Source organism: Bombina bombina, chromosome 4 (genome assembly GCF_027579735.1).
Source record: "Bombina bombina isolate aBomBom1 chromosome 4, aBomBom1.pri, whole genome shotgun sequence".
NCBI classification, from domain to species: domain Eukaryota; kingdom Metazoa; phylum Chordata; class Amphibia; order Anura; family Bombinatoridae; genus Bombina; species Bombina bombina.
In genome coordinates, this window is record NC_069502.1 from 978,648,176 (window position 1) to 978,664,187 (window position 16,012).

Sequence of the window (16,012 nt, forward strand, 5' to 3'; positions counted from 1 at the left end):
AGAGATTGCTTCATAATCTGGATGTGGTTCGTGCCCTGAAGTTCTATCTTCAGGCCACAAAGGATTTCAGACAATCTACATCTTTTTTGTGTTGTATTCCGGGAAGCGCAAGGGGCAGAAAGCCTCTTCTATGTCTTTGTCCTTTTCGGACCTTTATTCGCTTGGCCTCCTCAGGACATAAGCCTCCTCAGAGGATCACGGCTCATTCAATTGTGGCTTCATCTTGGGCCTTCAAGAATGAGGCCTCTATGGAGCAGATTTTGTAAGGCGGCTACCTGGTCCTCCTTACACACTTTTTTACAAAGTTTTACAAATTTGACGATTTTGCTTCTGCGGAAGCTGTTTTTGGGGGAGAGGTTTTGCAGGCTGTGGTGCCCTCAGATTAGGGTCCTGCTTTTCCCTCCCGGTTTCATTCAGTGTCCTCTAGAGCTTGGGTATATGTTCCCAACAGTAATGAATGAAGCCGTGGACTCTACTCCCCTTTAGATGGATAACATAAATTATGCTTACCTGATAATTTCATTTCCATCGAGGGGAGGAGAGTCCACGGCTCCCGCTCGTATCTCCGATGGACAGACCTAAATTTAATTTATCTTCTCGCACCATTTATACCCTGATATTTCTCCTACTGTTCCTTGTTCCCTCGGCAGAATGACTGGGGGATGAGGGAAGTGGGGGAGGTATTTAAGCCTTTAGCTGGGGGGCCTTTGCCTCCTGTGCTTCAAGCGGTGGTGCCTTTGATTTAGGTCTGCCTGCCTTTAGTTCTCCCTCCCTGTCCATTCTGTGTCTTCTCTGGCTTGGGTATTGGTTTCCCAACAATATATCATTAGATATGCACAGATAGATCATTTAAATGAATTAAATTATTGGGAGGTGGACTATCACCAGTTTTAATAGGTTAATCAATCATACTTTATCACATTGTCAGCTGTATTCTATTGGAAGGAGAGAAAAATAATTATTAGTTTTATTTAACTAAAGAAAAATAACCATTAGCTAAATAATAAAAATTTAAATAGTTTTATTTAACTAACACAATAACATATTTCATTTTAGTCTTGACCCTCCCTCCACATATAGGTCCTTGTGCAGATCTATTCCACTCCAAACAATCTTCTCTTCAGTAAGCTATTAGGTCTGCAATAACTAATCGGTAAGTTTGATCATAAAAATAGTTGTCAACAAATCTCAATTAGGTGGTCAGTGATTAGTTGATCAGTTGCACAGCACCAGCTGCTTTAATCTGATGATCTACTGCAACTAAGATTGTGCAAAAAAATTCAAATTTATTTATTTTTTTAATCTTTTTTCTATCCGATTAATTGGACATTAATCATCCGATTAATCGGATAGAAAAAATAAATAAAATGTTTCACAATACCATGTGCAGGAGTTCATCGGATTGAAGCAGCTGGTGCTGTGCAATTAACCAACTAATTGCTGACCACCTAATTGATAATGAGATTCTTTGACAACTATTTTTATGATCAATCTTACCGATTAGTTGTTGCAGCCCTATAAGCTATTTAAACTTAGTATGGGTTGATTCTGTGTACATAGATTTAAAGGGGAGCAATGGCATTGAAGGAACAGTAAAGTCAAAATTAAACTTTCATGTTTGAAAAAGCCTGCACGGGCGAAACGCGTCAGCAGTTTATACGGGGGACGCTTTTTAACTTAACTTTGTTGAGACTCATTCTTTGAGCCTACCTCTAGAATTAAACTGAGCAATATCACAATAAGGGCTTTAGAGTGGGACACCTACTATAGGTGTTAATGGGCAGATCATATTCCCATACTATCCATGTTAATTCATGTATCGTGTAAAGATTCATTGATTTTTTACAAAATTGAGACTTTATTATTTTTGAAACCGGTACGCATAGTCTGAAGTAACTAACTGAAACATTATGGGACATTGGTAAACCCGATTCACACCAGCTATTTATGGAGGACATTCAGGAATAGTACAGCTGATTATAAAAACTGTGAACTGGGGCATAATGGCAACTTAGTTGCAATAATTATATGGTACCCTACTCCTGTGCGATCTCACGCAATAAATTATTTTGTTACCTAGTTAGTAACTGTTGACACGCAGGCTTTATAAACTTGGCCACACTACTTCGGGAAACTGATAGCTATCCCCATTATAGAAACTACATGTGTATAAGCACAACATATTTTGTGATTTCTTGTTGAACCTTTGCTCCCTCCCCTGCCTCCCCAGATCACTTTCCCCACAGAAGATACACTTTATTGCCTCTCCTCCCTCTTCCCCTCTTACTGTGACTCATCACCGGCACTTTTTTTCTCTTGAACGCCTGTAGCATGGCGTAGCGGTCCCACCCCCTACATCGATGAGCCGCCCACCCGCCTCCCTCCTTACCCACCCATTAACTAACGGCACCACCGCTGTCCGATGCAGAGAGGGCCACAGATTGGCTCTCTCTGCATCGGTATATCTGCAAATCTATTTCTGCAGTGCCCCACTCGTTAAGGGGTTAAAACGGCACCAGAGTGGCCCTCTCTGCATCGGTATCGCTGCAAATCTATTTCTGCAGTGCCCCACTCGTTAAGGGGTTGAAAGTGTCTTAAAATTACATGCTCTATCCAAATCATACAAGTTTAATTTTGACTTTCCTATGCCTTTAATACCAGCATTTATGCTTGAGAGTTTGGGTTTCCATTAAACCTTGTTTATAATGTTATTCAGGTATACTTCCAGATTGCTTGCAGTCTGGCACAGACATCATTTCTGATCTCGAACAGCAGGAGATGAAGCTAATATCTGAAGCTATAAGGTAAATATTTAGAGATTTATGTTCTTGCTAACATTTTAAAAAAGCCAGATAACCCACTTTTAAATGGTAAACATACTGTTCTTCTGTATTCCTTATAAACCACCGTTATATAAAATCATGATAAATTGTGGCAAATGCATAAACTTGAAAAGTTTAATTATGTTAAAAAGCAGATAGACTAGCTTTCTTCCTAAATACAGAATTCTACTGGAATTAAGTTAGTGACATACGGCCATGTGAGTGGACATGTCATCACTACAGGGGCAATTACCCTATGTTATAATTGTATTTTCTTTCATAAAAGTGGTATGAGTCCATTACTTCATTACTCCTGGGGTTCAACTCCCTGCCTCTAGGAGGTATGCATAGATTTCTAACACTTACAAGAGCTCTTCATTCCTCCCACTTCACTGGTATGCCAGTCTTATCTTTGCCTCCCAGAAGGAAGGTGAAGAATTGAAGTTCTCTAGAATCTTTGTTGAAAGGGGTCCTCAGACTGATTTGATGCCCAGTTTTACCCCTTAGAAAGTTTCTACTGAGAGAGGGAAGATTTTTGTTATTGGGCAGTAACACAATTACTCCAGGGGAGGGGTTAGTCACAAGCCTGCCACAGGTCCTATTGGGTCATCGATGTACTCCTCACTTATATCCTCTGCTTTAATGTGCTAAGTACTGGATGAGCGATCTACTGGAAGCAGTCATTTCTGCAGCTGATAAGCACAGTGGAGTGGGTGCTTGTCAGAAAAACATAATTATATAAGAACTTACTTGATAAATTAATTTCTTTCTAATGACATGATGAGTCCACGGATCATCTAATTACTATTGGGATATATCACTCCTGCCCAACAGGAGGCGGCAAAGAGCACCACAGCAAAGCTGTTAAATATCACCTCCCTTCCCTCCCACCCCAGTCATTCTCTTTTTTCCTATGTTAGAGCAAGGAAGTGGTAAAGTTAGGTGTTAGAAAAGATTCTTCATGCAAGATTTTATTGTTTTTTAAGTTGTGCAAGATTGTGCTGCTTTGTCCTAGGGTGTAGCCATAGGACAGTCTCTTCAGTAGAGCAGTGGTGGCTTTAGAGCAATGAGAACTTGTGGGACATAATTCTCACTGCGCCTCCCATATACTGATGCTGCCCTAACTCTGGAAGCCTGAGTAAAATTACTCAGTCTTTATCCTTTATTCCACAGGCCCATGTGAGGGAGAGGACCTCTCAAACCTGGTGAGCTGCCTTTCTGTCTGGCAGATTTATGAGGCAAGTGCTGACTTAATTTTTTCTGGGGTAATAAAAGAAGACTCAGAAAAAAATGTGGGCACTTTATTTACCAACAATGGGACAATTCATAAAGGACTCAGAAAAATTTTGGGCACTTTATTTGCAATGGCATAAATTCTCCTATAGAGGAGACAATATGCAGACAGCTTGGATGCAGGCACTGGGGCTGAGGTATATTTGGCTCTGGGTTTAGGTGGTTATCACGGCTCCTGGCGGTGTTACTTTAGAAGCAATATGCCAAATGGGAGATAACTTTCTTTGAGACGCCCACGATGGGCGGAGCTATGGGAGGCGGCAATTGAGTTGCGCACCACTTTTCCATCACTTCCTAGTCCGGAGGGAAAGAGAATACAGACTCAATTTAGGTGACTCATGTTTTTCTAAAGGTGTGCGTTTTTAGGATGGGAGCCGGTCTACCATTACTACTACCGAGTTCGGATCTGTTGCTAGAATGGGCGGTTTCTGACAGTGAGAGCCGGTATCAGCAGGGCAGGTAGGCACCTCAGCAGAGTACAGCTGAGGTGTAGAGGTGTTCTGCAGGATCGTTTAGTTAGTGTATCCTTTCTGCAGATAAAAATAAAGAAGTTACCGTTTAAAATTTAAAGTGACAGTAAAAATTTTTTGGTTAATTTTTATTAAAAAATGTTAGTTTTTTATTTGATTTTTTTATCCATTGTGAGTCAGAATGGACCAAGAGGCTTTGCAAAATGTCAATTGTTCTTTATGTTTTGATGCCAATGTGGAACCACCAATCCCTTTCTGTTCCTCATGTAATTGAGAGAACTTTAACTTATAGGGATAAACTTTTTTTCTGAGCCAACATTCTCTAAGGTGGATGCTGTTCAGGAGTCTTATGACAATGTCCAGTATATGCCGCAGCTTTTTCCTGAAGCGTCCCAAATTTTACCGCCCACACATGCAGTGCCCTGCGCTTTATCTATGACCCCTCCTGGCGTTACATTGCAAGACATCGCTCCCCTCATGTCTTCTGCAGTTTCTGATGCATTGTCTGCTTTTCCCATGTTGCAGGGAAAGCGTAAGAGGAAAAATAAACATTTAGTAAGTGAGGTTTCTGATGCAGTTGTTGCTATTTCGAATGCTCCCTCCCAGAAACCTGAGGAGGAGGATACTTCAGTAGCATCTGAGGGTGAAATTTCAGATTCTGACAGTGTAATTCCTGTTGCTTATGCTAAAGTTGTATATTTCAGGTTTAAGCTAGAACACCTCCGTCTGCTACTCAAGGAGGTTTTAGCTACATTGGACGACAGTAACACCACGGTCGTAGTTAATCCTAAGAAATCCAGTAAGCTAAACAAATATTTTGATTTACCTTCCTTGGTGGATGTTTTTCCTGTACCAGATTGAGCTACTGAGATCATTGCAAAGGAATGGGAGAGACCGGGTATCCCTTTTTCTCCATCCCCTATATTTAAAAAGATGTTTCCTATAGCGGACTTTCTCCATCCCCTATATTTAAAAAGATGTTTCCTATAGCGGACTCTATCAAGGATTCTTGGCAAACAGTAGCCATGGTTGAAGGGGCAATTTCCACTCTGGCCAAGAGGACTACTATCCCCATAGAGGATAGTTGTGCCTTTAAGGATCCTATTGACAAAAAATTAGAGGAGTTACTCAAGAAGATGTGTGTACAGCAGGGTTTACAATGGCAACCTGCTGTGTGCATTGCTACTGTCACTTGTGCAGCGGCATTCTGGTTTGATGCGTTGTCTGATTCTATTAGGACAGACACTCCCCTTGAAGAGATCCAGGATAGGTTAAAGGCCCTTAAAAGGCCATAATACCCAAATGTTTAAACACTTGAAAGTGATGCAGCATAGCTGTAAAAAGCTGACTAGAAAATATCACCTGAACATCTCTATGTAAAAACTTACTCTGCTGAGCTGAGGAGATTGTGAGGTAAAATATCTTCCTTTTTTACATAGAGATGCTCAGGTGACATTTTCCTGTCAGCTTTTTACAGTTATACTGCATCAGTTTCAAGTGATTTAGCATATGAGTGTTATGTCCCTTTAAGTTGGCCAATTCCTTTATTACAGATGCTTCCCTACAGGTTATTAAACTGGGAGCAAAGATTTCGGGTTTTGCTGTGCTAGCCCGCAGAGCTTTATGGTTAAAATCTTGGTCTGCTGATGTGTCCTCCAAGTCTAAACTTTTTGCAATTCCTTACAAGGGAAAGACATTGTTAGGACCGGGTTTGACGGAAATAATTTCTGACATTACGGTAGGAAAGGGTCATTTTCTCCCTCAGGATAAGAGAAACAAACAAAAGGGACGTCAGAGTAATTTTTGTTCCTTTCGAAATTTCAAGGGAAATCCTTCCACTTGAAAGGGTGGAGATATAGGGGCGTGGTTACACTTAAGGGATCAGATTTAATTTTTAGGGATACAGATTTCCCCAATGTGCAAAAGAAGTAAATATTTATTAATGGAATTTATTTCCAATGTTTGAGGTACATTCAAAATCCCAAAAAAGGGGTTACGTGATAGAATAAACTTTATGTGTGAATATAAATAAGTGAAAGAATCGTACTTATGCCGATTTTGGAGTAATATATCATCAATAGTGATTTGCTTGTATAAGAATTGTGTAGTGTATATGATACGTGAATTACCTAGAAGTGCGTAAAATTTATTCAATGTGTATAACGGTTAAATACCTAGATAGTGTAGAAATTAAGAAAAGTAGAAGGAAAAGAGTTTATTAATCTCTAAATACTGAGAATTCCATGGTAGCGTTGATCTCCTATATAGGAAATTTGTGGTGATAAAAAAATAATGAAAAATTTTTGTTTGTGTAGATGTAATTCTATTAGCTAAAATCTCATATGGATAAAGAAATTATCTGGAAAAAAATTTTTTACTATAGAAAGTGAAAATAAAATAACATAAGATTTATTTAAAACACGATCCACATGAAGTTGTATTTCTCTTGTTAAGTGTAGTCAGTCCACGGGTCATCCATTACTTATGGAATATATCTTTTCCTAACAGGAAGCTGCAAGAGGATCACCCAGCAGAGCTGCTATATAGCTCCTCCCCTCACATGTCATATTCAGTCATTCTCTTGCAGCCTAACTAGTTAGGTCGCTGTGAGAGGTCTGTGGTGTTTTTTAACTTAGTTTATTTCTACAATCAAAAGTTTGTTATTTTAAATGGCACCGGAGTGTGCTGTTTATTCTCAGGCAGCATTAGAAGAAGAATCTGCCTGCGTTTTCTATGATCTTAGCAGACGTAACTAAGATCCACTGGCTGTTCTCATCTGAGGAGTGAGGTAACTTCAGAGAAGGGGAATAGCATGCAGGGCCCCCCTGCAAATGAGGTATGTGCAGTAATTATTTTTCTGAGGAATGGAATTGACTGAGAAAATACTGCTGATACCAATGTAAAGTAAGTTCAGCCTTAAATGCAGTGATAGCGACTGGTATTAGGCTGATGAGTGTGTGTACACTGAATGTATTTTTCTAAGGAATGGAATTGACTCTGAAAATACTGTTAATACTGAAATAATGTATGAGCCTTAACTGCAGTAAAAGCGACTGGTAGCAGGCTTATTAATAACAATTCATAACTTTTCAAATGTATGTTTAAAAGGTTTACTGGCATGTTAATCGTTTTTTGTGAGGTACTTGGTGATAAAACTTATTGGGGCATGATTTTTACCACATGGCCATCTTTGTTTTCTGCATAGAAACAGTTTTCTGAGCTTCCCCACTGTTGTAATATGAGTGGGAGGGGCCTATTTTAGCGCTTTTTTGCGCAGTAAAAATTCAGTCACAATCTGTCTACTTCATCCTCCATGATCCAGATCGTCTCTAGAGAGCTCAGGGGTCTTCAAAATTCATTTTGAGGGAGGTAATCAGTCACAGCAGACCTGTGACAGTGTGTTTTGACTGTGAGAAAAACGTTAATTATTAAATTGTTAATCCGTTTTTGGGTATTAAGAGGTTAATCATCCATTTGCTGGTGGGTGCAATCCTTTGCTAACTTAATACATTTACTGTGAAAAATTGGTTGCTATAACTATTTTGGTTCATTGTTATTTCAACTGTGACAGCTTTTTGTGCTTCTTAAAGGCACAGTAGCGTTTTTTATATTGCTTGTAAATTTATTTAGAAAAGTATTTCCAAGCTTGCTAGTCTCATTGCTAGTCTGTTTAAACATGTCTGACACAGATGAATCTCTTTGTTCACTATGTTTAAAGGCCAATGTGGAGCCCAATAGAAATTTATGTACTAATTGCATTGATGCTACTTTAAATAAAAGTCAATCTTTACATGTAAAGAAATTATCACCAGACAACGAGGGGGAAGTTATGCCGACTAACTCTCCTCACGTGTCAGTACCTTCGCCTCCCGCTCAGGAGGTGCGTGATTTTGTGGCGCCAAGTACATCAGGGAGGCCCTTACAAATCACTTTGCAAGACATGGCTACTGTTATGACAGAAGTATTATCTAAATTGCCAGAATTAAGAGGCAAGCGCGATAGCTCTGGGTTAAGGACAGAGCGCGCGGATGAGGTGAGAGCCATGTCAGATACTGCATCACAGTTTGCAGAACGTGAAGACGGAGAGCTTCATTCTGTGGGTGACGGATCTGATCCAGGGAGACTGGATTCAGAGATTTCTAATTTTAAATTTAAGCTTGAGAACCTCCGCATATTGCTAGGGGAGGTATTAGCGGCTCTGAATGATTGTAACATGGTTGCAATTCCAGAAAAATTATGTAGGTTGGATAGATACTATGCGGTACCGGTGTGTACTGACGTGTTTCCTATACCTAAAAGGCTTACAGAGATTATTAGCGAGGAGTGGGATAGACCTGGTGTGCCCTTTTCCCCTCCTCCCATATTTAGGAAAATGTTTCCTATAGACGCCACCACACGAGACTTATGGCAGACGGTCCCTAAGGTGGAGGGAGCAGTTTCTACTTTAGCTAAGCGTACCACTATCCCGGTGGAGGATAGTTGTGCCTTTTCAGATCCAATGGATAAGAAATTAGAGGGTTACCTTAAGAAAATGTTTGTTCAACAAGGTTTTATCTTACAGCCCCTTGCATGCATTGCGCCTGTCACTGCTGCGGCGGCATTCTGGTTTGAGTCTCTGGAAGAGGCCATTCGCACAGCTCCATTGGATGAAATTATGAACAAGCTTAAAGCACTTAAGCTAGCTAACGCATTTGTTTCTGATGCCGTCGTACATTTAACCAAACTTACGGCTAAGAACTCCGGATTCGCCATCCAAGCGCGCAGAGCGCTATGGCTTAAATCCTGGTCAGCTGACGTGACTTCTAAATCTAAATTGCTTAATATTCCTTTCAAAGGGCAGACCTTATTCGGGCCCGGCTTGAAAGAAATTATAGCTGACATCATGGGAGGTAAGGGCCATGCTCTACCTCAGGACAGGGCCAAATCAAAGGCCAAACAGTCTAATTTTCGTGCCTTTCGTAACTTCAAGGCTGGAGCAGCATCAACTTCCTCCGCTCCAAAACAGGAAGGAGCTGTTGCTCGTTACAGGCAGGGCTGGAAAGTTAACCAGTCCTGGAACAAGGGCAAGCAGGCCAAGAAACCTGCTGCTGCCTCCAAGACAGCATGAAGAGAGGGCCCCCTATCCGGAAACGGATCTAGTGGGGGGCAGACTTTCTCTCTTCGCCCAGGCTTGGGCAAGAGATGTCCAGGATCCCTGGGCGTTGGAGATCATATCTCAGGGATATCTCCTGGACTTCAAAACTTCTCCTCCACGAGGGAGATTTCATCTTTCAAGGTTATCAACAAACCAAATAAAGAAAGAGGCGTTTCTACGCTGTGTACAAGACCTTTTACTAATGGGGGTGATCCACCCAGTTCCGCGGACGGAACACGGGCAGGGATTCTATTCAAATCTATTTGTGGTTCCCAAGAAAGAGGGAACCTTCAGACCAATCTTGGACTTAAAAATCCTAAACAAATTTCTAAGAGTTCCATCATTCAAAATGGAAACTATTCGAACCATCCTTCCCATGATCCAAGAGGGTCAGTACATGATCACAGTGGATTTAAAGGATGCCTACCTTCACATACCGATTCACAAGGATCATTATCGGTACCTAAGATTTGCTTTCCTAGACAGGCATTACCAGTTTGTAGCTCTTCCCTTCGGATTAGCTACGGCTCCAAGAATCTTTACAAAAGTTCTGGGCTCACTTCTGGTGGTAATAAGACCGCGAGGCATAGTGGTGACTCCGTACCTAGACGACATTCTGATACAAGCGTCAAGTTTTCAAACTGCCAAGTCTCATACAGAGATAGTTCTGGCATTTCTGAGGTCGCATGGGTGGAAGAGTTCCCTTTCTAGGGACTCTTATAGATTCTGTAGAGATGAAAATTTACCTGACAGAGGCCAGGTTATCAAAACTTCTAAATGCTTGCCGTGTACTTCATTCCATTCCACACCCGTCAGAAGCTCAGTGCATGGAAGTAATCGGCTTAATGGTAGCGGCAATGGACATAGTACCATTTGCACGCCTGCATCTCAGACCGCTGCAATTGTGCATTCTAAGTCAGTGGAACGGGGATTACTCAGATTTGTTCCCCCTACTAAGTCTGGATCAAGAGACCAGAGATTCTCTTCTATGGTGGCTCTCTCGGCCACATCTGTCCAAGGGGATGACCTTTCGCAGGCCAGATTGGACGATTGTAACAACAGACGCCAGCCTTCTAGGCTGGGGCGCAGTCTGGAACTCCCTGAAAGCTCAGGGATTATGGACTCAGGAGGAGAAACTCCTCCCAATAAATATTCTGGAATTAAGAGCAATATTCAATGCTCTCCTAGCTTGGCCTCAGTTAGCAACTCTGAGGTTCATCAGATTTCAGTCGGACAACATCACGACTGTGGCTTACATCAACCATCAAGGGGGTACCAGAAGTTCCCTAGCGATGTTGGAAGTCTCAAAGATAATTCGCTGGGCAGAGTCTCACTCTTGCCACCTGTCAGCGATTTACATCCCAGGCGTAGAGAACTGGGAGGCGGATTTTTAAGTCGCCAGACTTTTCATCCGGGGGAGTGGGAACTTCATCCGGAGGTCTTTGCTCAACTGATTCATCGTTGGGGCAAACCAGATCTGGATCTCATGGCGTCTCGCCAGAACGCCAAGCTTCCTTGTTACGGATCCAGGTCCAGGGACCCGAGAGCGGTGCTGATAGATGCTCTGACAGCCCCTTGGGTCTTCAACATGGCTTATGTGTTTCCACCATTCCCGATGCTTCCTCGTTTGATTGCCAAGATCAAACAGGAGAGAGCTTCGGTGATTCTGATAGCGCCTGCGTGGCCACGCAGGACCTGGTATGCAGACCTAGTGGACATGTCGTCCTGTCCACCGTGGTCTCTGCCTCTGAGACAGGACCTTCTAATTCAGGGTCCTTTCAAACATCCAAATCTAATTTCTCTGAGGCTGACTGCATGGAGATTGAACGCTTGATTCTATCAAAGTGTGGCTTCTCGGAGTCGGTTATTGATGCCTTAATACAGGCTAGGAAGCCTGTTACCAGAAAAATGTACCATAAGATATGGCGTAAATATTTATATTGGTGCGAATCCAAGAGTTACTCATGGAGTAAGGTTAGGATTCCTAGGATATTGTCCTTTCTACAAGAGGGTTTAGAAAAGGGCTTATCTGCTAGTTCGTTAAAGGGACAGATTTCTGCTCTGTCTATTCTCCTACACAAACTTCTGGCTGAAGTTCCAGACGTTCAGGCTTTTTGTCAGGCTTTAACCAGGATTAAGCCTGTGTTTAAGACTGTTGCTCCGCCGTGGAGCTTAAACTTAGTTCTTAATGTTCTTCAAGGCGTTCCATTTGAACCCCTTCATTCCATTGATATCAAGCTGTTATCCTGGAAGGTTTTGTTTTTGATGGCTATTTCCTCGGCTCGAAGAGTCTCTGAGTTATCTGCCTTACATTGTGATTCTCCTTATCTGATTTTTCATTCAGACAAGGTAGTTCTGCGTACTAAACCTGGGTTCTTACCTAAGGTAGTTACTAACAGGAATTTCAGTCAAGAGATTGTTGTTCCATCACTGTGTCCTAACCCTTCTTCAAAGAAGGAACGACTTTTGCATAATTTGGACGTAGTCCGTGCCCTGAAGTTCTATTTGCAGGCAACTAAAGATTTTCGTCAAACTTCTTCCCTGTTTGTCGTTTACTCTGGACAGAGAAGAGGTCAAAAGGCTTCGGCTACCTCTCTCTCTTTTTGGCTTTGTAGCATAATACGTTTAGCCTATGAGACTGCTGGACAGCAGCCTCCTGAAAGGATTACAGCTCATTCTACTAGAGCTGTGGCTTCCACCTGGGCCTTTAAAAATGAGGCCTCTGTTGAACAGATTTGCAAGGCTGCGACTTGGTCTTCGCTTCACACCTTTTCAAAATTTTACAAATTTGACACTTTTGCTTCTTCGGAGGCTATTTTTGGGAGAAAGGTACTTCAGGCAGTGGTTCCTTCTGTTTAATGTTCCTGCCTTGTCCCTCCCTTCATCCGTGTACTTTAGCTTTGGTATTGGTATTCCATAAGTAATGGATGACCCGTGGACTGACTACACTTAACAAGAGAAAACATAATTTATGCTTACCTGATAAATTTATTTCTCTTGTAGTGTAGTCAGTCCACGGCCCGCCCTGTCTTTAAGGCAGACCTAAATTTTAATTAAACTCCAGTCACCACTGCACCCTATGGTTTCTCCTTTCTCGTCTGCTTTGGTCGAATGACTGAATATGACATGTGAGGGGAGGAGCTATATAGCAGCTCTGCTGGGTGATCCTCTTGCAGCTTCCTGTTAGGAAGAGATATATTCCATAAGTAATGGATGACCCGTGGACTGACTACACTACAAGAGAAATAAATTTATCAGGTAAGCATAAATTATGTTTTACCAATTGGTATCAAGATCTATCTATGGGACGTCTCCCAAATACAGTTTAAGATTAAAAAATCGCTAATATTCAAATGGAAATATAAAAAGCCCTTAAAAAGTTGAACTGTTGCATACAACCAATGGAAATTAAGGATTATTTGGCTGAATATGCCCAAATTAATTGACACTGAAGTCCGTATATTTCAAATATTCAATTCAAAATTAGTAATCCGTTAGTTTAAAGTCACTTTCTGTGTCCCAATATTAACTTCAAATTGCTTATAGGCTTTGTATAGCTATTTCATCTAAATGTAGAGAATTTAAAACTTAAAATGATTTTTATTGCGTACCGCTCTTAGTGCTATGCACACGGTGAAGAAAGTAACCTTGTATATTAAAATCCAAAGTTGAACTGTATCTGTTACAAGCACACCTTTACTTGAAATTATCTCAGTGTTTGATTTAAAGCCGTTAGACGCGTTTCTCTCTTTTCAGAGCTTTATCTAGATCTTGATAAATATGCTTGTAACAGATACAGTTTGAGATGTTCAGGATCCCTGGGCGGTGGACATTGTGTCCCAGGGATACAAACTAGAGTTCAAGAACCTTCCTCCCAGGGGCAGGTTTCTGCTTTCAAGAATATCTGTAGACCAGACAAAAAGAGAGGCGTTCTTACACTGTGTACGGGACCTCTCCGACCTGGGAGTGATAGTTCCTGTTCCGATGCAGGAACGGGGTCTGGGGTTCTATTCCAATATGTTTGTGGTTCCCAAAAAGGAGGGAACCTTCAGACCAATTTTAGACCTCAAGAGTCTAAACAAATTTCTCAGAGTACCGTCCTTCAAGATGGAAACTATTCGTTCCATTCTTCCTTTGATCCAAGAGGGTCAATTTATGACAACCGTGGATTTATAGGACGCATACCTGCATGTTCCTATCCACAGGGACCATCACAAGTTTCTAAGGTTTGCATTTCTAGACAAACACTTTCAGTTTGTGGCTCTTCCATTGGGCCTTGCCACAGCTCCCAGAATTTTCTCAAAGGTTATGGGATCCCTGTTGGCGGTGCTCCGATTGCAGGGGATTGCAGTGGCACCTTATCTGTACGACATCCTGTTCCAGGCGCAATCCTTTCAACAAGCAAAGAAATTTTTTTGGAAAAGAGCTCCTTAGTCCTAAATACAAGGGTAATCTTCTTGGGAACCATAAAAGATTCCATATCAATAAAGATTTTTCTGACAGAAGTACAGAAATCAAAGATTTACGATTCTTACAGCAATGGACATCATCCCATTCGCCCTTTTTCCACCTTAGACCTCTGCAGTTAAACATGCTCAGTCAGTGGAACGAGATTATGCAGACCTGTCTCCGTGAATACAGCTGGAGCAGGAGACAAGGGATTCTCTTCGGTGGTGTCTCAGGATCATCTCTCCCAGGGAACCTGCTTTCACAGACCCTCTTGGGTGATTGTGACAACAGACGCCAGCCTTCTGGGATGGGGAGCAGTCTGGGACTCTCGAAAGGCTCAGGGAATTTGGACTCAGTCAGAGTCTGTTCTGCCCATAAACATTCTGGAGCTGAGAGCAATCTTCAATGCTCTGCTGGCCTGGTCCCAGTTAGCCTTGGCCCGGTTCATCAGGTTCCAGTCGGACAACATATCTTCAGTGGCTTACATCAACCATCAGGGAGGAACGCGGAGTTCCTTAGCCATGACAGAGGTAACCAGGATAATTCGGTGGGCGGAGACCCACAATTGCTGTCTGTCGGCGATCCACATCCCAGGTATGGACAACTGGGAGGCGGACTTCCTGAGCAGGCAGACCTTTCACCCGGGGGAGTGGAAACTCCATCCGGAAGTGTTTTCCAGCCTGATTCTCAAATGGGGTCGGCCGGAATTGGATCTCATGGCATCTCGTCAGAATGCCAAGCTTCCAGGGTACGGGTCGATGTCAAGGGACCCTCAGGTTGTACTGATAGACGCCCTGGCGGTACCTTGGAAATTCAGTCTTGCATACCTATTTCCTCCGTTCTCGCTTCTACCTTGGGTCATTGCTCGAATCAAGCAGGAGAGGGCGTCGGTGATCCTCATTGCACCTGCTTGGCCTTGCAGGATTTGGTATGCAGATCTGGTGGACGTCATCTCTTCCACCTTGGAGACTTCCGTTGAGGAAGGACCTTCTACTTCAAGGGCCCTTCCTTCATCCAAATCTAGTTTCTCTGAAGCTGACTGCTTGGAGATTGAACGCTTAATTTTATCCAAGCAGGGATTTTCGGAATCGGTCATAGAGACCATGATTCAGGCTCGTAACCTGTGACTAGAAAGATTTACCACAAGATATGGCGTAAATATATATGTTGGTGTGAATCCAGGGGCTACTCTTGGAGTAGAGTTAGGATTCCTAGAATTCTGTCCTTTCTCCAAGACGGTTTGGAGAAGGGATTATCGGCAAGTTCCCTAAAGGGTCAAATATCTGCCTGGTCTATTTTGTTACGTAAACGTCTAGTGGACGTACCATACGTGCAATCGTTTTGTCAGGCCTTGGTCAGGATCAGGCCTGTGTTCATACCAGTTACTCCTCTCTGGAGTCTTAATTTAGTTCTTAAAGTTCTTCAAGGGGCTTCGTTTGAGCCTATGCATTCCTTAGATATTAAGTTGTTTTCTTGGAAAGTTTTTGTTTCTTGTTGCTATTTCATCTGCTCGTAGAGTGTCAGAGCTCTCGGCATTACAGTATGAGTCTCCATACCTTATTTTTCATTCGGTTAAGGTAGTTTTACATACCAAATTAGGGTTTCACCCTAAAGTAGTTTCTGACCGGAACATTAATCAGGAGATTGTTGTTCCTTTTTTGTGTCCTAATCCTTCTTCTCAGAAGGAATGGCTTCTGCACAATCTGGACGTGGTACGTGCACTAAAATTTTATTTACAGGCGACTAAGGATTTTCGTCAGTCTTCTGCTTTGTTTGTGGTTTTCTCTGGAAAACCTAAGGGACAAAAAGCTACGGCTACTTCTCTTTATGGCTGAAGAGTAACA

General features: G+C 42.1%; 1 protein-coding gene across 1 annotated transcript in view; it reads left to right on the forward strand.

Moving 5' to 3' along the window:
* The window catches only part of CFAP36 (cilia and flagella associated protein 36), a 413,629-nt gene that overhangs the window by 229,921 nt on the left and 167,696 nt on the right, over positions 1-16,012 (forward strand). The window contains exon 5 of the mRNA XM_053712018.1: positions 2,717-2,804. Within this exon, the coding sequence (XP_053567993.1) occupies positions 2,717-2,804 (88 nt within the window). The remainder of the gene's footprint in view (positions 1-2,716; positions 2,805-16,012) is intronic.